This window comes from Saccostrea echinata, unplaced genomic scaffold (assembly GCF_033153115.1).
Source record: "Saccostrea echinata isolate AGI-Se365-2 ecotype Australia unplaced genomic scaffold, CSIRO_AGI_Sech_v1 ptg000009l, whole genome shotgun sequence".
NCBI lineage: Eukaryota > Metazoa > Mollusca > Bivalvia > Ostreida > Ostreidae > Saccostrea > Saccostrea echinata.
In genome coordinates, this window is record NW_026889758.1 from 19075834 (window position 1) to 19101176 (window position 25343).

Genomic DNA, 25343 nt, shown 5'->3' on the forward strand with positions numbered 1-25343 from the left:
ATAAAATTGTGGGAAATCACAAATAGCGGGCGAGTAAAATTTTGCAATCCTACCCCCCCCCCCCTCCAAAAAAAAAAAAAAAATCAGATATCACAGTTTAAATACATGTACTTGCATCTCTCAATGGATAAGGGACGGGATCAATTAAAAATAATATACAAAAACCTTTGATTTCCTTTATGTTTGCAACTATCATTAAATTGACTAACTGGAACAGATGTCAATCATTAAAACACTAAATAGTAAATGAAATATTTCAAATATCTCCCAGAATTTCCTCTTTCTTTACTCATCTTCTTCATTGACAGTTTCTCCTTTCTTTAACTTGGCAATTATCTGCAAATTACAAAATTATATAGGAATGATGAAACTTAATTCACTAAAAATAAATAAATAAAAAAAGATGTTCATAAGTTTTTCAGAAATATAAATTAATATATTTATGTAATACTAACATTTTTGAGCCTGTTGATTTCTTTGTTTTCTGCATTTTTGGAGGCATCATTGGTAATTAACTTCACTCTCGATGCATACCTGTAACAATTAAAAATCTATAAATAGACAAACAGTCAGGTAGCAAAATAACATTTGTACTAGTGACAAGAAAAATTCATGGACTGTTTAAGGTTAATTCCAATATATCTCTTTATTTTTTAAATGAGTATTTAAATACATGTATGAAGAAATGCAGTTTTCAGTTTATATAAAAATAGACTATACATGTACTCTAACATAAAATACATGTAGGTATTTTTGACTTCTCAAACAGTGCATAGCAATGGATCATGAAATACTATGTAATGTGTAAACATGTAAGTGAATGCAATACTTTACAATTGGTAGCCATTTTTAGAGAAAAATGTTACTTAGAAAGACAATCACCTATTATGGTAAGTCAAATTGCAAAAATTCACAAAGGTTATGTCATAATGAAAATTTGTCCAATAACCATTATCTTTACCATGTTGCAAATGCTATCCAGTTAAAAATAAACAGGTACATACATCAAAGTGTATGTACCTAACCATTCATGAGCAAGCTATAAGGAGAGAAGAAACAATTCAGAAAATTTACAATTGTACTGATGCTTCATACACCAGTATTTTAATGATTTACATGAGTGAGATGATGGTTTCGTCTTGGTTGTAGTCAGCGGGAGAGATATTAACAAACATAAGAGTTTTGGCGTTTCCTCCAAGTGAGTCCTGCATCAGCATGGTAAGTTTGTGATTACGGTATGGGATAAACTGCTGGTCACTGCTCAAAGCTGAAATCACATCACCCAGGGCAGACAGTGACTTGTTGATGGACATAGCTTCCTGTTGGTATTAAAAATCACTAGACATTGAATCTTCATCAAATATAGTATAACTTTTACAGAATATGATTTATAAGCTTCTGATTTATAGAAAGAGAAATGTGAGATGGCTAGAGTACAAATCAAAAATAAGACTGCATTTAATTAATAATTTGTAGATATTGAAGTGTATGAAGATTAATTAAAATGATTAGTGACTGTATAATCAGTTCACCTTTAATTGTTCTGCTGTAGCTCCTGTCTTGGCCACTCTCTCACTCCCAGCCAAATCTACCAAACTCAGCTGATAATGATAAAAAAAGACACGTATGATATCAACAAACTCAGCTGATAATGATAAAAAAAGAAGACACATATGATATCACCAAACTCAGCTGATAATGATAAAAAAAGAAGACACATATGATATCAACAAACTCAGCTGATAATGATTAAAAAAGACGTGTGATATCACCAAACTCAGCTGATAATGATAAAAAAAGAAGACACATGTGATATCAACAAACTCAGCTGATAATGATTAAAAAAGAAGACACGTGTGATATCAACAATCTCAGCTGATAATGATAAAATAAAAGACACATGTGATATCACCAAAGTCAGCTGATAATGACTATAAAAAAGACATGCATGATATCAGCAAAACAAACACTGAATTTGTATGTCACAGCGGAAAATTCGATATCTTAAGCTTACAATTATTGGTCAGAATTAAAATACATACAATACCCTTGAATTCAGAGTGAATGACTTCTAAGTTCTTTTTTAAATCGATATGAAAATGATTTCTTATCAATAATAAAAAGATTTAACTTTAATAACTTCAAATGATACTTATGAGGAAAACAAAAAAAATCTTAAAATACATGTACATGTCAATGTCATGCTGCTGTCTTGCAAAAATAGTCCAATAAATATGAGATTTTAAGTCACAAATAACTCACTTTTCCTGTTAGGACTTGTCCAGTTGTTCTGTTTGTTGTTTCTATGGTGATACCAATGATGAGATGGGAACGGGAACTCTCTGCATTCATTTCTATTTTACACAAAGAAAAACAGTTCTAATACATAAACCTGCTACTCCAATGCATATTGTGTGATCATTTAATTAAGTACATGCAGGGAAAATTCCCACGAAATAAAATGATTTTAATGTGCAGATTTTGTAGATAATTTTACCTGTGTTATTCACAACTTACTAGTGGAGGCTACATGTCTGTTCTTGCTTCCCTCCTCAAATAATCCAAAAAGCTCCTTGGCATTTGTAGCATCCTTAATGACTGCCCCCTGTACGTACACCAGGCCCTTCTTATCCTTCTTAATATCCATCCTATCCTGAAAACCAACAGGAAATTGATATCAACTTTCAACAATGAAAGAGCATTGGTCTGAATTTAATGATCTTTGACAAAAGTGTATAATTGCTTAGATTTGAAAAGTATACTTACATCATCAGATGTTCCTGGCTTAGCATACAAGTCAATCAGTTTGTCATTGTACAACTCCAACATATAGGAAGAAACCTTCACATGGAATTTGTTTCTGAAAAAAATTAAATACTGGTGTTCTAAGCAGCTGTACAATACTTTATAATAATATTTTTTTGGAGGAAAAGGCATAAACAATCCTTGCAACTATATTTCACAAGAGTAAACATGGAAATTTTCCAAGGGAAGTAATTTACTCAATCTTCCACAAGAATGCATCTCCCATGATTTTTTTTTTTAAATTCATGTTGGCACCATGGAAAAAATGCCCATATACGAGGGTTGTCCATAAAGTTTGTTGACAATGACATTTTTATGACAAAATGATTGGCCCTAGATATTCTCATTGTCTACCAAAATATATGGTATAAAAATCCAAATTAGAATAGATTGTTTGAACTTAATTTTTTTGCAAAAATCACAATCTATAAAGGTCGCATAGTGCACAAGGCCTAGGGTTAAAATGACATACACTCTGAAAAAGTTTTTGGATTAAAATGATTATGTTGTATTTTCTTCATAAAATAAGTCAAAGCTTGATGAAAATTAAAGGTGTCGCAAATAAAGCAGAATCATCATTTTCCGATACCTTAAGTATGGCTTACTAAACATACTGTGAAAATATTAGGAAAACCCCCCAAAAAAATTTACATAAAAAGCAACATCAGGCTCCTGAATGGAACAGTGTCCAATCATAAAGTTATTCTTTAATATGAATGAAACAACGTCAGAGTCAAAACAGTCAACATAATTGAGCAAACAACTTGAAATCATTGGAATATGTTTAGTACATTGATTTAAAACTGGTGTACATGTATATGATTTTTTAATGGTGTGTATGTGTACAATTTGGGAGACACCACAATCAGTGGAAAACCATTGTTATTTAATGAATACATGATATTCCTATTCATGACATTAAAATCTAGCACAACTTCAGACTGGGCTGTGCAGCCTGTGTATACCAAGTGTTTACACCGATGATGCTGGTATTTATTGTGTATGTTTTGAATTTAAAAAAATTACTTAATCATGCTCTGTAATAAATATTAATGCACACACTTGGCAGTGTGGCATAATGAAGAAAAAATAGAATGTGTCAACGAACATGATAAAAATTAAAAATCCATATTTTTGATGTTATCATGAAACTAGCTTTATATATATACACATATAACATTTGTAAAATAGCTGTGTTTCTTGTTTTGATTTTTATATATTTACTAAATCATGGCCAATATTAAAATATTACCATACAAGTTTGGCAGTGTGGTCATTTACATTACTACAAAAATTATAGCATTTGTATACAAACTTTATGTACAACCCTCATACATTAATAATATATTCTATGAATATTTGTTTTGATGACAAGCATAAAAACTACCACAATTTACCAAGGAGTTTAACCCATTTTCTCAGATTTTTACCTCACTTCATGAGCTAAAGAAAATATTCTTTCAAAAGCTCTGGGAGCTATTCCTGGGAATCTTTGTTCTTTGTCTCCGATCATCGTGAAAGTTTTCCCACTTCCTGTCTGACCATAGGCAAAGATGCACACATTGTAACCATCCATGGCAGACTGAATCAGGTTCTGTGGAAATGGAGCAAAAAATAAATTTAAACATCTGATTAAAACTTTTAAATAAATATGAATCATAATTTAGATTAATAAAACTTTTTTTTCTTTTGATATTTTAAACATTTACATTTGTGTCATCAAAAATCTTTTCCTGAGTTGAATCTTCCATAAAAACCGAATCAAACTGGAACTCTTTTGTGCCTCGGCTGGACTCTACATTAATGGTATATTCATCAGGGGACTTAACTACAGAAAAGTTACCCTGTGAGAGAGAAAGAACATCATTAGGATGTACTGGAAAAAGAAAACAAATTCATATAAAAGAATGATTTTTTTCTTTAGTAACCTGAAATGGTAATTTTTTTTAAAAAAGATTTTGTATACCCTCTCAGTCTCTCCTGAGCTCAATGGACGGGCTCTACAGTACACTCTGATCTTTCCTTTCATGTCCTCTACCATGTTGTAATATTTCTTTCTCAAAACCTTTAATAAAACATTCACATAATATTTAAGTCAAGTATTATGCAATATCTCTTAATTACAAATCAAGACAAAATAAGACTAACATTAATCTGATATGCTGCAATAATCAGTGCTAAATTGGAATCAATAATTTACCCTCTCTGAGTTATAGTTCTCTGTCAGGACTTTATTTTCCTCTGTTAACTTCTTGTTATCAGTCTCTAGTGTTTTGACTTTAGTGGCTGCCTCCATTCCCTGCTTTGCAGCCACACCAAGAGCAGACAACTCTGCTGTAACCTTCTTCAACTCGTTTTCTTTTTCATCTCTTTCCTGTTTCAAAAGGAATAATTTTTTTTTTATAGGCAGAAATTACACAGATATAAAGATATTCATACTAACATATTACAATGTATATACGTGTATGTACCTTTTTAAACAGAAACCTTAAAGCCTGCTTTTCATGTTTGACAAATTTGAAATAGACATCAGAAATGCAGCAACAAGAAGTGACAATTACATGTATACATATACCTTTTTTGTGACTTTGAGCTCCTCCTCTGTGGTCTTAAGATTCTCTCCAAGCTTGGAAGTTTTATTTTTCTCAATTTCGTATTTTTTCTCAAGTTCTTTCAGAATCTTCTCTTTCCTCTTCAAATCATTTTTCTACAAAATTTTATTTTTTTTCTATAACATGCACATTGCTACTTGTTTTGTTTTTATTTTCATTATATGAGGCTGACAAACATACATATAAGTAATGAAATTGGATTGAATCATTTTAAATTTATGTTTATTTCAATCTATAAACTCTGTTTTTTGAATTTCCTGAAAGGACCTACATCCTCATTGCCCAGTGTTGTGGCCTGTCTGGCCCCCCTCTTGATTTCAGCATCCAGTTGTTTAATTTTGGTGTTTAGTTCATTGTTCTCCCTCTTAAGGTTGGCCAGCTGCTCCTTCAGGACTTTGTCTCCAGCATCTGATCCAGCCTTACTCTGATCATTAAAGCAAACAACATATTAATGTCATTTTGACTCAAGAGAATACTGTACAGCAGGAAGTTAACTCGCGGAGTAAATATTCGCTATATTCTTGGAAATAAAAATTCTGCGAAATCAACATACAGTGAATAATTCTTCAAAAATTGATAAGGATAAATTAAAATATTATCGGTATCTGTGATTAGATTCGTTAACTTTATCTGTGTTTCCTTGCAAACATAAAAGTAGTTCCACGTGATAAGATTGTCTTCCTAATTATGTGGGAGTATGGATCAATCACTAATACGTAGTTGTTGGTGTTTTAAAAGCTTAATTGATAAACAAACGGCTATAATTAACATTTAATTCTGCCACCCAGTAGAGGTGCGATGTAATAACCTATAAAACTTGAAAGATTTCACCCGTGTGTATCACTCAGTCATGATCTTCAAGCCACTTTCGTATTAAAAAGAACACTATTAATTCAATTTTATTAAGAGTTCAACATTTTGACTATCGGTAGTGACAACTGATTTAGATTCAGAGGTTTTAAATACACTGCAGTAAATAATACCCTATACTCAAAACATACCTATGAACAAACACCCTATCAAAGGGATTTTTTTTACATGAATGTTAATGGGTTTGGATACTTGAAATTGTTTGAATAAACCACTTGAGTATAGACTCATATGTACGTATTTCATAAATATCTAATAAAAAAAAGGAAAAACAAAAGAAAGAAGAAAATTTATCTGAATGCGTAACATTGTAAATCATACATTTTGTCCTTTAATCGGGATTAGTATGGTGTTTCGTTATATTTAATCTGGTTCAGAATCGACATAATACGCAAGGAAAATACTTGCAGTGCTGAAAAAAGTTTTTTCCCCCAGCAAATTCAAATGACCATGATTTGCTGCAAAAAGGACAAATCGTGATCTTTTCCGACCGCGATTTTAACCTGCTGTACAGTAGTGTCTCCTAACCAAGGAAGGCATTCAAAATTTTAGGTTTTTTTTTATAATTCTAAAATAATTCTTTATTTCTAGTAAATTTACACACTAAAACAAAGTTGAATACATTATTTTATGAAAAAAGATTTAGTTGTAAAATACATCAACAATCTGAGCAAATTAATTGTCATGTTACCCCAGCCACAGCAGCAGCTACAGGCTTAACTCCCCCTGCCTCTAGGTCCCGAATCTTTTTCTCTAGCGCAGCTATTCTCTTTTTGTCCTCATTAGCTCTCTGTTGTTCTCTCTTCTCTATCTGCAGGGTTACCTCCTTAATGGCTTTGTCCTTGTCTGCTTTAGCTGTCTTGTTTTTAGTCTAAGTTACAGAAGATATCATGGACATTATTAGATGCTGTACAACAAAATTCTGATACCCCCCACTCCTCAACACAAAATAGATATCATTTTAAATTTATGTAATTTTTTTTTTTCAAAGTGGAGGGAGGCATATACATGTACACTGTACTGGTTAACATTTTCTAAGAGACGAACACGTGGTTTAAACACAATAAACCTACTTCCAGCTCTCTGTTAGCAGCTCTCTGTGCCTCAGTGTTCTTCTGAGCTCCCTCTAGCTTGGTCTTCAGCTCAGCTATCTGAGCTTGCAATGTGGCATTTGCTGTTCCAGCTCCAGATTTCTCCTTTTCCAATGCAGCCTAAAAATTTAAAAAAAAGTGGTATTGTTGAATGGTGTAAAAATTGTTATCAGAAATACTACACTATGTTGTCCAGAACTAAGAAAATATAGCTTCATTGCTTACAATTTTGGCTTGCAGTTCTTTGATTTCTTTAGCTGTGTCCACAGGAACATTGGCTAGCCTCTCCATCTCCAGCTGTTCATTTCTTGACTTCAAAGCATTGATCTCCTATCAACACAGAATCAAAGAATTGGTAAAAATCTACACATATCCATTTATCTAAAGGTAGAGCACATATTCATTTTTGTAAAGGGAATTCTAACCAAGAAAATCTTCAAAATTTATTTACCAAAACGTCATTGAAACATTTATTTCACTGGTATTCAGTGCAAGTTTAATGATTGCAATGGTAATGATGGAAATATTCTTTATGACTTTATCTCAATACTACCTCTAGTTGTGCTTTATTCTCTGCATCCTTGGTCTTCTTATCACTCTCCCTCTGGGCCCTGAGGTCCGCTTTCTCTGTGTCTACCTCCTCCTTTAGGACCTCCATCTGTTTCCTGAGGTTGTCTAGTTCCTCTCGTGTACTGTTGTGAGCAGTCTTCTCCTGAAGTAAGGCAGATTCTGAGGCATTCAACTGCTTCTGGAGGTCTGTTATCTGCTCTGACAATTCCTAAACAGAAGACATTTATCAGAAATTGAGCTTACACAATGTAATTGATGATTTCATATTACATTTACTGTATTTCAGAAGTAAGCTATATAAAAAGCCAGACAAATTATTGTACCTGGGAATCTTGAAGACCAGAGGCCAAAGTAGTCTGAAGCTGTAGGTCATTCTTAGCCTGTTCCAACTGTAGCTCTAATTCCTGTGAACAAAGGCATTTATTAATTTCTATGATGTCATCTAATATGACTACATGAAGTGGTGGTCAAAAAGCAATCATCAGTTGCCATACACATGTACATGTATAAAAGTTGCTGTTTGAATTTATTCAAAAGGAAAAGAAAAGCAGCTTAACACAAGAGTACATTTCTTTTTAAAATGCACAGAAATTTTACCTTAAGTTTAGCAACAGCATCATTTCTCTCCTTTCTGAGGTTGTCATTGTCAGTCTCTAGATCTGTCAGTTTGTCATCCATAGCTGTCATCTGTTGCTCCATCTTCTCCACAGGTGACTCTTCTTCAAATTAAAAATTAGTATATAGGCTTATACTTCTCTTTTTATTCAGACCACTAAATATTAACCATATTGCCTCTATTTCTCTTTTTATACAGACCACTCTACATTTTATGTTTAGACAGCAAACTCTACCTGACACAGCTTCAATGCTGACCCTGGACTCAGGAGCCTTGTAATCTCCAGTCTTCATGATCTGTAGGGCCTCCATCATTATCTTCTTATCCTCTAAAAGTTTGCCATTTTCCTCCAACACTTTGTATGCCCTTTCTCCATCAGAATCTCTAAAATCATACAGGTTCATTCTTTTTGTTGTAAGGTATACAAATTGCATTGATATTACACCCAGTAAAACGGTTTACCGTAAAAAGAGTAGGATGCACGTGCAATCTCTGTTCCACCTAAATTTTTTACATACTTTGGATGGCATTTAGTGAGATGCACAAAACTGAGATTGATTTTTGATTTACCAGATGTACGAAAATACATGGAATGTGCTAAAACATTTTCAGCCAATTGTATTGATTGTATTATGTTCAATGACAAATCTAATTGCCTGATACTGTAAACCAACTATTATTCGCGACATCTTTTATTCGTGATTCTTCAGTTTGGAATCTATCCATGACTACTAATTTTCGTGATCAAGGCAATACTGTACAAAATACATAGGTGGATAATTGATTCATGACGAGAAATATTCACGATTAAAAGAAGGGCACGAAACTCGAGGATATTTCTTGCTCACGAATAAAAGTTGGTTTACAGTATTTGAAAACTATTTCAAAAAAAGCTTCAAAAGAATCAAGGGTTTTGAAAAGAAAAGACTAAGATCCTCTTCAACATAATACCTACCTGATAAGTACAAAAATAATGTGTTAATTATAAATTTGTCTGTTTTATTTCCTACATGTATTTGACACCTGGTTCTCTACCTGTCTTTGACACCTGGTTCCCTGCCATTTTTCTTGGTAAACTTGGCCACCCAGGCCTCCACAGCCTTGACACTCTTTTCCTGACTCTCCTTAAATTTAAGAGCCTCAGTGGAAACAACTTCCAAGCGATTAGTCACACCCTCAGCTGCTGCTGGCACTTCTCCATGAATCTCATGTACCTAGCGGAAAGGAAATACGGAAATTTTATGATTCAAGAAAGAGTTAAGGAAAAGACCCTCTCTCATAATAGTTTTGCCTTTCTATTATCCAGTGGTACTACATGTTTATATTGAAGTCTGCACTGCACCTGCAAATATATGTATATAAATGTACACTTACATAGAAAGCCATTGCTTCAAGTAGCTTCTTAGTTTTCTCAAAATCCACCAGATCTTTCAGTTTATGTTGGAGCTTTGTATGCTGTTTTGCCATCTTCAACATATCTGTTCTCATTTCTTTATTATCCAATCTAAGTTTGTCCAATTCCTAAAAAACCAAATTCATTTTACAGATGTCAAAAAATTTAATAAACATTGTCTACCATATTCCTTTTAATTCAATGTACCTGTTAATATTTCTTAATAAAAAATTAAATTTCAACACATTCCTAAAAACTCTTTGAAGTAAATGTTACTGGACAGCTTATGTCAACAAAACGAAGGATGCTACACATAATTTTTTTTCATTTACAGTATTGCCTCTAACCTTCTCCAGATCCTGAATGGTCAGGATCTTCTCCTGAATCTGTGTCTCCTTCTCCTGTAGCTGTCGTTCTAACTCCTTAATTTCTGTTTTCTTGTCCTCCAACTGTTGAATTAAGTCTGCATGTGCAGGAACATTGCATCCCTAATAAAATAAAACAAAAACTATGAAGTAGAAAACTGACCAGTCAACAAAGGTCTAACTGGGGAATATATATATATATCTTTTTAATTTTAGTTATAGTCTGAACTTATAAAAAATACGCCATATATATGACTTTAAAATGGACTTAGCTATAGATATAATGAATTTATGGATATAGCAAACTCATTTTGTGTCCCTTAGAAGTTAAAAATGAGAAAATATACATCCTTTTAAAGAAATTTTTATGATCACAAAATTATGAAAATTTGAATTTTTCATAAGTATCTACATTTGAAATTTAATTCATCAGAAAACTTTAGTTCTCAAAGATACCTTTTTAATACTTCTTTGAAAATATTTGGAAGTCATACCTTAAGGAAAACATGTGTAAATTGTGAATTTGGGGGGCCAAAATCATTTTTTATTTGCTTCAGTATATAATTTAATAACTCTGCAAATTCCAGGGGGGTCAGGACCCTCCCCCCCCCTTTCTTGATCCATGCATGTACAGATATAAAAATTATGGAAATAGCGTAGTAAATTAACGACTCTGCAGGTTTTTGCTTTAACCAATTTTTAATGTATATCTCTTGTTGCTTATTCATTCATCTCCACCCCCACCCACACACACACACTATTGCACAGAAAAATTGTGGGAGGGCAGATAGAGTGATTTCTCTAGGTCACCTGCGAATTCTTGCTGAGCCTAAAGTTTGTTTTCCTTTTCATACAAGTTAATAATGTAGTACCGATTATTAAAAGTTTACTGAATATTTAGTTGAGATTTATCATAAGTCTCTGGATATGGATAAAAAACTGAATGAACATAATAACTCACATCAACAGGTTCTGATTTTACAGGCGTGGAAGCAGTAACAGCCACTGCTGCTGTAACTCCTGGTGTTACAACTTGCTGTTGCAATACCTGAAAATAAAAACATGATTTACAATGAAGACAATATCAAAATATCATAAAGAGGTGTCACAATGCATTTTCAGGTAATTCCATGTGCTTTATGTGTAGTTTTCCCAAATTTGAACATTTTGTTTTCGCAATGTGCACCTAGTACCAAAAGGCTAGTTATATGCATATACATGTAATTACAGTTAACAATAAAGTAATAGTTTCAAGGTACCATTTTACTTTAAACATGGTGAGGCATGTCTAATTTACATTTAGACCACAATACAGCTTCTTGAAATACCGAATCATAATTCATTGAATTAGGTAAAATGAAAAGTGTCCCAAAAAGTCTGGGTACCTGAATCTGCTGTAGAAGAGCCTCTTTTTCAGTCTCTGTTCTCAATTTCTGCTCCTTCAGTGTCTCATTTTCACTTTCTACATCAGTTATCTTCTCATCAAGGGAGTTAACTTTCTCTTCCAAAGTTTGCACACGGGTATCAGGATCTGAGGGGAAAAAAAACATTAATTCATAAATTTTTTTAATAAACTATTCTTGAAAACTTCTAATCTGTCCCCTGTACAATCCGTTTCACTGTGAATTCCAACCTTTATTTTCATTTCCATTTTACTATATTCCATGTTCTTAACACTGTATAATGCAACACTGTTTATTCCTTAATTAACAAAAGTTGTCTCCCAGTACATGTCAAATAAGACAGGTTTCACTGTATTTTAAAATTACAAAAATATACATTATTTTCACTGACCAACATTAATTGCTTTAGCTTTTTCTTCTTCTTTCTCTAATCTTTTAAGTAGCTTTTTCATGTCTTTTTTCATATCCTTGTTTTCTTTCTTCAAGGCATCAACCTCCTAAAACATCACAAGTAAATGTGTCTCATTGAATAATTTCAGTTAAGTATAAGATGCAGTAAAGATGATATTTGATAATGCCATATTCCATTATGTGCTCAGAAATAAATAATTCTGACTAAGAGCTAACCTCTGAGTTGGTGGATGTGGCTGCCACAGCAACAGTTCCAGCTTTAAGCGCAGCCTCAAGTTGACTGATTTTATCTCTAAGCCTGGAGAGTTCCTCATTCTGTTGACTTATATGACTGTTTTTTTCTGTGTTCTCTTTCTGGAGTTCAGCAATCTTGGCACGAAGATTTTCCACTTCTGCCTGTTCCTTTTCTAACTGAGCCATCACCATTGGGTCAGGGACTTTGACCTACATCAGTGTTTTTTCATATAGTACACATGCATATGTGCATTTACATTTGTGTCTCACACACTGTATTCATGGAAAATTTTGCTTAATAAGTTTTCTATCTGCCCTTGTCATGAATTTGTAGATGAATTTAAAAATAGGCAAATTTAAAGAAGACAGAGCTATTTCTGTATTACAACTGTGTCTAGCCAAATTTAAAACAGAGCAAAATTCTTGATAAAGGGAATATAACACTGAACAAAATAACCCTGTTTACAGTATTGCTTAAATCATATATATAAAAAAATTTTTCCCTATGATTTGATTGAAAAATGTATAATAATGTATCTCATTACATAATTTGCATGCATAACTTATAACATGTCCAAGCATGTTTTGACTGTAAACTTTACATGTAAAATTTTACTTTCAAATTTAAAAATCTATACTGAGAATCTTCATTGCACCATCTGCTATAAAAGTTTATATCAGACTAGCAGGAAATTTTAGGATTTATAAGTTTTCTTCATTGTACCTCTATTGTTTGGACCTCTGGCTCTTTAATGGGGGATGGGATGACTTCAGGAGGGTCCAGAACAGCTCCACTTTCCAGTTTTTGATAAGTCTCCAATTTTTTGTCCAGAGAGTTCACCATTGTATCGAGTTCCTCTTGTTGTACATACATCTCCTTTATAGAGTCAGTCCTATTCAGTTAGAAATTATTATTTAGATATTCTGAAGGTATTGAAACCATGGCATGAATACTTTATCTACTTTTTATCATTTTAACTGTGTATGTGATCAGGTATACACATACTTGTCCTCCTCCGTTGGTTGTCTGCCATTTTTCTTTTTGAACTGAGCCTCCCACTGTTTGATCTCTTTGTCCAGCCCTGACTTCTCCTGGGTCATCATTGCACGGTCTTCTTCTACCTTCTTCTTGTTCTCCTGAATGGGGAGTAAAAAAAATCAATTCACAACAGCACAAAGAAAACAAACTTGCAGGGATATGTTTTGAAAGTACTAGTAATATCAATGAAAGTAAATCAGAAGATTTAAATTGAACTGTGTAAAATAAGGACTGAAGGACGTAAAAAGTGACATGATAACTGATCTTTTTAAATTTAAGCAGAATGATTCTCACCTTGGCAATTGCCTCTGTGCCTTCTGAGGCAGTAACAATGGCCGCCAGGGCTTGGTATTGGGCTTCTAAAGCTGCATATTTCTCCTGAACCGTAGCTGATTTCTCTGCTTGCTGCTTTATCACTTCATATTTAATTTTCCACTCAGAGCTTTCCTGGAGTTTTTAACAAAATCTTAATCATCTTCACCATTACTTATACAATGCCTATATATATTTGCTAAAGTGATAAATAGGTTTCAGTATCCCTAACCAAAAGTAAATTTAAAAGCACTCACCACCTGCTGAAAGTTATGAAGTTTTAATGTCCAATCATTTATTATACATGTATAAAATTTAAATCTAATAACTAACCTTTGTAAGTAGTGCTATTTCTTGCTGTAGTTTATTGATTTGATCCATCCATTCCTTCTTTTCTCCTCCATAGTTCCTCCTTTCCTCCTCCATTTGGTTTCTTTCCTCATTAATCCTCTGTCTTTCTTCCTCCAGTTCATTCCTCTCTGTGGACATTTTCTCCTTCTCCTCAGAGGATACTGGGACTGCCATTGTCACTGGTGTTTCTTTCTTCAATTCCACTCCCTAATTTTAAGATAAGAAGACATGCTCTCATTTACATGACAAGCAAAATTGTTCTTATGCAGGGCTAGTTCAAATTGACTCATATTCTCTCCCAACCAGTAATCAGTTAATATACATGTATATTAATGATATACGGATTGTTTTTCTTCCTGTGGAGTCTTACCCTGGTTTCTGACTTTTGGTCTGCAGTCACTGATGATGCCACCACAGCTACCCCAGCAGCCGCACGGAGTTTCCTCTCCTCTGCCAGTTCCTTTTCCAGTTGTACAACTGCTGATTTCTCCTTCTCCAGATCTCCCTTAAGTTTCTGTTGGAAAAAAATTAAAATGCTGAAGGACTGTAGAGATCATCTAAGTCACCCAGTGCAAACGTAATAATGAGTCTCCTAAACTTTGGAAACTTGTTCTTGCTTTATCTTAATTGGTTTATAAGTTATATGAATGCAAGCTATCAAATACTTATATATTTAAAAAAAAAACAACTGTAGTCTTGTTTTAATTAGAATCCAGTATTTCTTTTTTTACGAGAAATTTTAAACCTACAGCCTTCAGTTGTGACCAAATCTGATACTTATCTCCATCACAATAATTAATTATCTTCCATGTGAGGGAAAGTAGCCCTTTACCTTGTTTTCATTCTCTAAATCTGTCTCTTTGTTCTTTTCTTCAGTTTTTTCTTTCTCAACTAAACAAGACAGGTAGTTTTTACTTAAATTAATTACATGTATATTTTTTACATTTAAATGAAAATGTCTTTGCGTATTAATAGAATTAAGCTCAAACTGAGACATATATAGCTAGCTTTATACCTGCTGCTAAGGCAACAGTTGCTTTATCTAACTTCTGGGACAGTTCTGTTTGAATCTCAACCTGGTAACACAAATATAAAGTTAAACAAGAGGCCCAAGGTCCTTAACGGTCACCTGAGTATAATACAACAATTTAGAAGTTAAATACACTGATAGATGAAGCTTTGTTGCCCTAAAGCAAGAGAAGTAGGAAGATCAGGATCAACAAAATAATTAGTCTAGTATTCAGTATCAACTCATAACTTAAGTTCTAATCTGTCCCCCACTTAACATTACCACCATGCAGACTATTAACAAACTATTAGTGCTTCTGTACTATTTTTAAACCCATATTAAGACCTCTAGGATTGACCTCTCTTATGGTCTTTGAAGAACTTTTAATAAGATAAGTTATTTTTGTCTCATTTTTATTTATCTATTACTTACAGGTCTGCCTGATTATTAAAACTAAGAAAGTACTTTTTGAATTATACGATAAACATTCTTGCATAATTATCTTATTCTATTAATCTTTCAAATACATTATTTACAGTGATTAATTATCAAAGGTGAATGGAAAAGGGGAATAACTTCTCTCAGTAGAATACAAATTCATAGAGCCCTGTCCAGGACCAGAATGCTTAGACAAATTGTCCAGATGTTCAAAAATCTGGTAGAAATATGCTTACTTATATCATTTAAACTTTTACTCAGTTTGCTTCCAATATGCCCAGAAGCAGAGAAGAATTTCACAGGTACAATGCATTTTCACTACAGATTCAACAAAGCCTTACCCTAACACCAGAATCCAAGACCAAAGGTCAAGAAATTTACAAATTTGGAAGAGTTACCCTCATCATCATAACTATGGACTTCAAAGAATTAACACTTTTCCACTATATTATCAAATAGGAGTGAAACGGTTCACCGCGGTATCGATGCACCGCGGTATTTTTTCTCGGTTTGATACACGGTGCAAAATCTCTAATTTTCGGTTCGGTTCATTTTTCGGTCGGGATCGTTATTCAGTCGGGTTTGGCATAAGGTATAACACGTTACTCAGAATAAATAAGTATAGAAAACGTAAATTTTTGATGACTGATAGCTTGTAAAATAATTTTTAACAGTCAAATAATTTTAATCAATTTCTTCTAGTCAATTTGCAAATAAAATTCGTAAAATATGTGACTAGATTTAGAAAAAGAAAGCATAAAACAACGTAGAATTTGTTTCCTTCTATCAAAATGTATCGTATCGAAAATAACCGAACCGAGACAAAATTATACAATACGTATCGAACCGTGAAGGAGGTGTATCGTTTCACCCCTATTATCAAAAGCCCCCCCCCCTTCCTCGTTATGCCAGAACCCCTGACCCTAGGACCACAAGATTTAAAAATTCTGTTCGAAGCTCCCATCTTCATCATAGCTAAGCAATTTATTTATCAGCTCAACACTAAGGAGCAGACAGGATTAGTTAATGATTAATTAATAGAGTTAATGCATTTTCACTATATAATCAATAGAGCCCCCCTCCCCCCCCCCCCCCCCCCTCAAGAACCCCAAAAACTGAGGCCATGCATTTAAAAATTTTGGAAGAGGCATCCTTGCCTATCTTAATCATGCACTTAGTTTGTTTAAATAATCTCCAGTAGCAAAGAAGAAGATTTTCATAGAATCAATGCATTTTCACTATATAATCAATAGAGCCCCGCCCTAACACCGGAACCCCTGACCCTGGGGCCATGAAATTCACAATTTTTAAAAAGGCATCCTTATGCATCATAACCATGCACTTAGTTTGTTTAAATAATCTCCAGTAGCAGAGAAGAAGATTTTCAAAGAATCAATGCATTTTCACTATATAATCAATAGAGCCCCATCCTAACACCAGAACCCCTGACCCTGGGGCCATGAAATTCACAATTTTTGAAAAGGCATCCTTATGCATCATAACCATGCACTTAGTTTGTTTAAATAATACCCAGGAGCAGAGAAGATTTTCAAAGAATTAATGCATTTTCACTATATAATCAATACAGCCCCGCCCTAACACCAGAACTCCTGACCCAGGGGCCATGGCTTTCACAATTCTGGAAGGGGCCCACCTCCTCATCATAACTATGTACTTAGTTTATCATCTTAATGCCCAGGAGCAGAGGAGAAGATTTTCAAAGAATTAATGCATTTTCACTAGATAGTCGATAGAGCCCCGCCCTAACACCAGAACCCCTGACCCTGGGGCCATGAAATTCACAATTCTTGAAAAGGCACTTTTGCTCATCATAACTATGTACTTAGTTACTTTATTTAATACCCAGGAGCAGAGAAGAAGATTTTCAAAGAATTAATGCTTTTTCACTATATAAATTATAGAGCCCCGCCCTAACACCAGAACCCCTGACCCTGGGACCATGAATTTCACAATTTTGGAAGAGGCACTCTTGCTCATCATAACTATGTACTTAGTTACTTTATTTAATACCCAGGAGCAGAGAAGAAGATTTTCAAAGAATTAATGCATTTTCCCTATATAATCAATAGAGCCCCGCCCTTATACCAGAACCCCTAACCCCGGGGCCATGAATTTCACAATTTTGGAAGAGGCACTCTTGCTCTTCATAATTATGTACTTAGTTACCTTATTTAATACCCAGGAGCAGAGAAGAAGATTTTCAAAGAAATAATGCACTTTCACTATATGATCTATATAGCCCCATCCTGGGGCCAGAACCCCTGACCCTGGGGCAATGAATTTCACAATTTTGGTAGAAGGCTCAATGCTTATTACAATGATGCCAACAGTTTGACTGCTTGATGTCCAGGAGTAAAGAAGAAGATTTTTAAAGATTGCATTATATTTGGTGGTTTTAGCCCCACCCCTCAGGCCCCAGGGGGGGCAGGGACCATGAAATTCACAAATTTTGTTCCCCTTCACCCATAGATGCTATATGCCAAATTTGGTTGAAATTGGTTAAGCGGTTATAGAGAGGAAGCTAAAAATGTTCAAATGTTAACGCACGACGCACACCGCACGACGACGGACGAGAACGGATAGCAATAGGTCACCTGAGTGACTCAGGTGACCTAAAAAAGCAAACAACAAACTTTATAGCTACAGACAAAAATAATTCAATTTCTTCTTGTATGTTTACTTAATCCACTTTTTCGCTTCTACATTCATACAAAAAAAAAATAACATTCACAACTGTAAATACATCTTCATAAATTCCAATATGTAAATAAGGAAGGTGTAAATTGCCCTTTATCATCTGAATACAAATTATCCATGCTTTTCAATAGTATTTTAAGTAGTTGTCCTTATTCACGTATACCTTTTCTTTTTCCAGTCTCTCAATTTCCACTTTATTTTGTATCAGCAAGACTTTCTTATCTTTCAATAAACGTCTGTTCCTCTCTGCAAGACTCTAAATAAAATATTATACATTTAGCCAAATTAATTATTTAATTTCAAGTTCTTTACTTATTACATGTAATTATTACCGGTAATTAATTTTTATATAAAAGAAATCTCAGTGTACCTCCAGCATTTCATTCCAGTAAGATTCTTTTGACTGTAGCTCAGTTCTATGGATGTCAATTACTTGTCGGAATGTTGCTACTTTTCCTTTGTACTGTTCACGGAGGTTGATGACAAATATGTTGAACTGGCTCTGAGAAAAAAAATCAAAGAATATTTAGTTATGCATCAGATTTTTTTCTGCATATTATTGTTATCATAATTAATATTTTAGTTCACAAGAATCATTGTAAATCAATTCTTTTCTTAGCTTAACTCATCCAACAATTTTATTGCAAAGTTCATTAAATTTCTGTCATATGACAAAGAAAAGTTGATTTAAGTCATTAATTACAGCATCTAAATAACCTATACATCAAACTTTTCATGTTTTAGCAAAAACAGAAGATTTTTTGTTTCTTTTGTATGTTAATGAATAAAACAATGAACCTGTGTTTCATCCTCAATGCTTTTATATTCTTTCTGTATGTCAGTGACAATGCGAATGTGATTTGACCTCATTTTCTTCATGTCCTTGATAACTTTGGTGATGCTCTTCTTTGCATAGAGGTAAGGGATATATGCATTCTTAACTTCCTCTGTTTCCTCAATCTCCTCATCAGAACTATCCGACATTACTAAGGAAACAGTAGTAATATCAATCAATACAAAGGAAACAATACAAAGTAGGGCAACTACATTCATGTACTATCACATTTCAATACATGTACAGCTAGCATGATGTAAAATAATATCATGAAAAAGTTTAGTTATTTGTAAAAATATTAGTTTAAGAGACAAGGTACAAATACTGTATAAAATATACAGCAAAATGGGAAATAAGGATATTTTACACTATTCAAAGAAATAAAAAAAAACAAGAAGTCTGTAAGCCAATGCTCACTAGTAATACCCCCGCTCTGATGTGAATATACTACTCCAAGCATGGATTAACAGGAAGTTGACATCAGATTCATACAAAAATGAATCCCACCATATGTCATGTCTAAACAAAGAGTGTGCTAAAATTTCAAGCATCTGCAATGAGTAGTTGCTGAGAAAACTGTGACAAAAATTTGTGATGTATGGTACGGACAGTTGCATGGATAAACAGGAAGCAGACCACGGATTCGTACAAAAATGAATCCCACAATATGGCATGCCTAAACAAAGAGTGTTTTAAAATTTCAAGGATCCGTGATGAGAAGTTGCTTAGAAAACTGTGAGGAAAATTTGTGATGCATGGTACAGACAAACGCATGGATAAACAGGAAGTTGACCAATGATTCCTACAAAAATGAATCCCACCATATGGCATGCCTAAACAAAGAGTGTGCTAAAATTTCAAGCATCTGCAATAAGTAGTTGCTGAGAAATCTGTGACGAAAATTTGTGATGTATGGTACGGACAGATGCATGGATAAACAGGAAGTTGATCACGGATTCGTACAAAAATGAATCCCACAATATGGCATGCCTAACCAAAGAGTGTTTTAAAATTTCAAGGATCTGTGATGAGTAGTTGCTTAGAAAACTGAGGAAAATTTGTGATGTATGGTACAGACAGATGCACGGATAAACAGGAAGTTGATCACGGATTCGTACAAAAATGATTCCTACCATATGGCATGCCTAAACAAAGAGTGTGCTAAAATTTCAAGCATCTGCGATGAGTAGTTGCTGAGAAAACTGTGCCGAAAATTTGTTACAGACAGACAGACAGACACACATACACACAGACAGACACACAAGGGTAAAACAGTATACCCCCCTCTCCTTCGGAGCGGGGGTATAAAAAGGATTCAGATGTACATTCAAACTTCTCAAGGGAAACTTTATAAAGGTCATATATAAAATGTTTTGTCTTTATGCAGATCAGATCACCACATGGTTTGAGACAATTCTGAGATACAAATGGAAAAAATGTGTTTATTGTTAGAGTCAGTACATTTCGAAGCAAAAAAATTGAACACATTCCCCACTGAAATTAGTAGCAACAGATACGTGTATCTACACCTATAAATATATATCAAAACCATATACATCTGCATATATAACAAAGATTCTTTTTACTAAAAAAATTGCAAGGAATGTCATTTGATAAAGGTTTTATAATATAATGGGGTGTTCCACACTGGTTAACTTAATCTAATATTCTCATTGTGAGTACCGGTAAACTGTCTTACACCATGTGAAGTTACTGCAAAATAATAATATTATAGTCAATTCTGTTTTAACCCTCAATAAGATTTACCAAAGTTAACCTAGGTTAACTTTGTAGTGTTGACCAAAGAAGTTGAAAGAAGTAAACTTACTATTATTAGTCATGTAAGACAGGTGGTCACTAAATACAGATACACTAGGAAAAAAGTCTGATCTTACTTAGAAGGAAGTCAGTTAGTGCAGTGGGTCACTAAAGCAGATTTTAACATTACATGTACATACACTATCTTTAATGTGAAACTTATCAACATCCCAGATACACATGTACAGTGAACTAATGCTTAATTAGGGAACACAATTCTGATTGGAATTAAAATTCATAAGATTGTTGTTGCAAAACTGTTTTACCCTCTGCTCGTTGATTAGCTAGATAAGCTCGATTTTCACGTGCAGCCTCTCTAACACTGATGACGCTACTAGCTACAGATGGCGGGGCTGTACAGAGGAAATTATAGAAGTCATCAATAAAACGGAATAAAAAGACCGCATCACCAAAGAAAGGTATCATTAGTAAAAGCAGCACAAAACTGTACAATCTGATAGCTGTATATAAACTTAAACATTCATATTAAATCATTAAAGAGCTAACAGAAAAGAAAAGTTTTAATAAAATACATTGCAAATACAAAGTTCCAGCTAACTAAAAGGTATCATTTTGTATATTAGTATATTCTTAAATATTTTAGTACAGTGTATTTCAAACTAAATTCTTACCAGAGTTCAGCTCAGACATGGAACTTCTATCTGTCCAAGCCTCTATAATAAAGGATTTTAATTAGAACAATAAAACAGCCAAGTACATATGTATACTAACAACCTGATAGAGAACTTAATGTTTTCATATCAACTTGTCTACAACTGAAGCTTTCTTGTTTTTCAGGCAGAATATGTTCATGTATAAATGTAGACATGGATGAATGTACCTCTGACAGTAGAATGTGACTTGATGGAGGCCACACTCCCCATGTTGGACCCTGGAGTGGGTTCCACCACATTCCTGCCAAAAGGGGAGGGTGATCTCCTCTTCTTGTCTGAGATTGGATCTGAGCTGGTTGGACTCTCTTCTTTTGAGGACTTTACATTCTTTGATTTTTTAGCTTTCCCCTCCTTCCCCCTTTCTTCTTTCCCTCTTTTCTTTTCATCTCTTTTGACATTAGTATCTTCAGATTTCTCTACAGAATTTTTATCCTGTGTATTTTTGTTTTCTTTCTCTTGTTTGCTCTCATCCTCTGTGAACTATAAATAAATCAATAAATATTTATGTATCTTAGTTTTAAAATTCAAAAAGTTTTACCGGTATTTAAAATTCTGAATTGCTAATTATAATCAGATGAACACCATTTACATGCACATCAACATTGTATTGATTGATGAAATACATAATACATTGTCACACTTACTTTTTCAGTGTTGTCCACAATAGATGCTGCTTCCTTAACACTTATCTGACTGTGAGCACTAGAGGGTCTCTCACCCTCTGCTGAAAAATCAACAAATAATTGTAAGATTCTAAGCTTTCCTTTCTTTTACTCAAAACAGATTAGCCTCGTACAGACAGCATTTTTTTCCCCCTTATATATAACTGGTACTAATAAATGGTACCATTCCCAGTGCCAAAAAAACTTAATTTTTTTCCCAATTTTGAGACTTAAAATTCCTAATTGAACTGCTGGGGAACAGATTACAATGACATCATATTTCTTTTCATATTCATGAAACATTGTACGAGTTGACTAAATGTTTTACTTCTTCTCAAATCAAAAGTAGAGATAGACGTAGTATGACAGGACGTGTTGTACACAGCCTAGTTGAGTAGTTCATAAATTTTTGACAACATGAAAGCATGAAAATTTGACAACAAGGGTCATTAAAATGAAAAACAATGAATACTTGTTGTTTATTCTTTAGAATGTGGATTTATTTGTAACGAGGTTAGAAAATAAATGTCATTTGTTGATATGACAGAAAATTCTCCTTTGCTTTATTTTGATGCTGTTTTTCCCAACTCAACCGGTTCTGGACCCATGGGTAGGATGGGTAGAGTTTCATTGTGATTGGTATTAACATCACATTTCTAGCATTAAAATATATATGTGACAACCTGTGTGTAATTTTTTGCTTTAAAAATTTATTTCATCCAACTAAAATTACAGTTCAGAATAATTTTGTTAACGAAAGAAGTAGGAAAGAAAATTACTAAGATGTAAGTTTTATCAATTTATTTTTAAAATAATATTACAACAAAAATATTATTTACAAAAAATATATAAATTAAATAAAACAAAATCAATGCCCCCCCCCCAAAAAAAAAACAAAAACAAACTAGGAAGTGTCTGTGAAATTACTGATGCCCCAATATGACAACTCATATTCAACGTGAAAGTTTTTCAAAAGTAGGTCAAACTCCAAGGTCATGAGGTAGGAAATAACAGTATCCAATTGGCCAAAAAAAGTTCTTGTCAAAAGAAACTCACATGTGAAATAAAAAAGCCCTAGCACCAACCTCTCATAAGTTATGGCCAAGGTAAAAGTAAGTCAAACTTCAAGGTCATAAGTAAAAAAATAATGGTACCCAAAGAAAGTTCTTGTCACAAGGAATACACATGTGTAATACGAAAACCCTAACACCAACTGTTCCGAAGTAATGTCTAAGATAAAGGTTTTTTAAAAGCAAGTCAAATTCCAAAGTCAAGATCATTAGATAAAAAATATTGGTAACCAGAGATATGAAGGCCCTAGCAACAACCATTCAGAAATTATGGCCAAGATGAAAAGTAGGTCAAACTCAAAGGTCAAGGTCATGAGGTAAAAAATGTTAGTCCATGTAAAATACTCTTGTTACAAGGAATACACACGTGGTTCTCACTAAAATTTTGTTAACTTGAGTCCCTGGACTCAAAGTTTTTGAGTAGGTTTAGTCCCAGCTAAATTTTATGCATGCCAGAAAAAATATGTTGAGTCTCAAAGGAGCCCCAAACAACAATAAAAATAAATGTTTATTTTATGCAATAAATAAAAAGTAATGTTTACTTAATATATCCAAACTTTATCACCCAATATGTGCATAATTACTTGCGGCCATAAAAAATATCTTTATCTAATATAAACCTAAAATTAATTGCTGCACCAACAAATGAAGAATTTTAAATTGAACAAAGAAGTGTACCATTCACAATCACAACTGTCATGTGCAATGAAGCATAACTACATACATGTATTTGTAACACCATCAGTCATCTACAACTTGGGTGAAATTCACGAGCTAATCATGTCATATATGTGTATATATAGGCAGTAATTATGATTTTTAAATAACGTCATACAAGATTCCTAGGTGTGAAAAACTACTACCATGTGTTTACAGGTACCGGAATTTGGCATACAAATTTTCATGAAATAGGCCTATCTCATAGGTCCCTGTTAACGAAAGGTGATTATTGAAATTGAACATTCATGTTTTTAATGAATTATATTTACATTCAAGATGAATATTACACATTTTTGATTTAATATGTTTCTGATTTCGGACAAATCCTGACATCTAAAATCTCTTCTCAAAACACTCAAATTTTCTTTCTAACAAGGAAGCGTCCACTAATGAGTCTGCAAACGCAAAGATTTAACAGAGATTTTGCTGCATCTATTATGCAGATTCTTGTACTAATGAGAACCCTGATGCACATAAAATATGAAAGCCCCACCACAAACTGTTCAGTAGTTATGGCTACAGTTCAAGTTTTTCAAAAGTAGGTCAAACTCCAGGGTCATCAAGACAAAAATGTTGGTACCCATTGGCAAAGAAAGTTCTTATCACAAGGAATATACAAGTTAAATTTGAAAGCTTAGGTACCAACTGTTCCAAAGTTAACATATGGACAAGGTTAAAAATTGATTGAAGTTTTTCAAAAGAAGGTCATACTCCAAGGTCATGAGGTCAGAAATGTTGGCACCCAAGAAAGGTCTTGTCACAAGGAATACATATGTGAAAACATGGAAGCCCTAGTGCCAACTGTTCAAAACTTATGAACAAGGGTAAAGTTTTTGCTGAAAAACAGAAAATATATAAACAGACAGACTATAAACTATATGCACCAAATCTCCGAAAATCTACCAAAACTATTAAAGGTAAAAGTTGTTACTTTTAAAAATACTTGACAGTGAGAACATTATGACTTTTAGCATTCTTAAGAAACTTGGTTTATGTTCAGTATGTCTACTTTAATATTCATGAAATAAGCATAAATGATGAAACCTATGTTTATGGGCACAACGACAGTTTATCAACAGCCTTATCGAAATAAAAATGACTCAAAATATTGTGGAACGTTTCATAAACATGTTTCTATTTACTAGCAATCTAAATTGTAGTTACTTAAATATTGGATGATATTTTTTTACTTTAAAAATATAGATAAAAAATTACACAAACCTTGATTCACTACTTTGGGCGATTTTTTCTTTATTTTCTCCTTCACTTTGGACGCCATGGCATTTGTCAATAAAGCCCGTTAGACCCTGACCAGCAGGATTTGCCA

At 33.5% G+C, this 25343-nt stretch overlaps 1 protein-coding gene across 1 annotated transcript; it reads right to left on the reverse strand.

Annotated features, from left to right (window-relative positions):
* Window positions 1-69: 69 nt before the first annotated feature.
* Window positions 70-25343, reverse strand: LOC133181955 (myosin-11-like). Its single transcript, XM_061316615.1, has 42 exons — window positions 25232-25343; window positions 22209-22288; window positions 21732-22044; window positions 21523-21564; window positions 21157-21243; window positions 19036-19223; window positions 18608-18739; window positions 18401-18493; window positions 15088-15148; window positions 14905-14963; window positions 14443-14586; window positions 14055-14279; window positions 13704-13856; window positions 13377-13507; window positions 13095-13263; window positions 12353-12580; window positions 12117-12222; window positions 11708-11853; window positions 11284-11370; window positions 10305-10445; window positions 9939-10085; window positions 9600-9778; window positions 8800-8948; window positions 8546-8667; window positions 8272-8352; window positions 7932-8156; window positions 7604-7708; window positions 7361-7498; window positions 6979-7158; window positions 5689-5841; window positions 5381-5512; window positions 5006-5179; window positions 4772-4870; window positions 4515-4649; window positions 4236-4399; window positions 2767-2860; window positions 2518-2653; window positions 2263-2354; window positions 1533-1601; window positions 1117-1319; window positions 456-534; window positions 70-336 (listed from the first exon to the last, which is right to left on the reverse strand). Exons 1-42 carry the CDS (start codon window positions 25293-25295, stop codon window positions 286-288), a joined length of 5556 nt encoding a protein of 1851 aa, XP_061172599.1. The 5' UTR covers window positions 25296-25343; the 3' UTR covers window positions 70-285.

Bases quoted from the DNA above. Each gene is read 5' to 3' on its own strand.
- LOC133181955 (XM_061316615.1), bottom strand. From the start codon at position 25,295: ATGGCGTCCAAAGTGAAGGAGAAAATAAAGAAAAAATCGCCCAAAGTA. The intron at 22,045-22,208 runs GTAAGTGTGACA...ATTTATTTATAG, and splicing joins TTGTGGACAACACTGAAAAA to TTCACAGAGGATGAGAGCAA. The intron at 7,709-7,931 runs GTAGTATTGAGA...CTGTGTTGATAG, and splicing joins AGAATAAAGCACAACTAGAG to GAGATCAATGCTTTGAAGTC.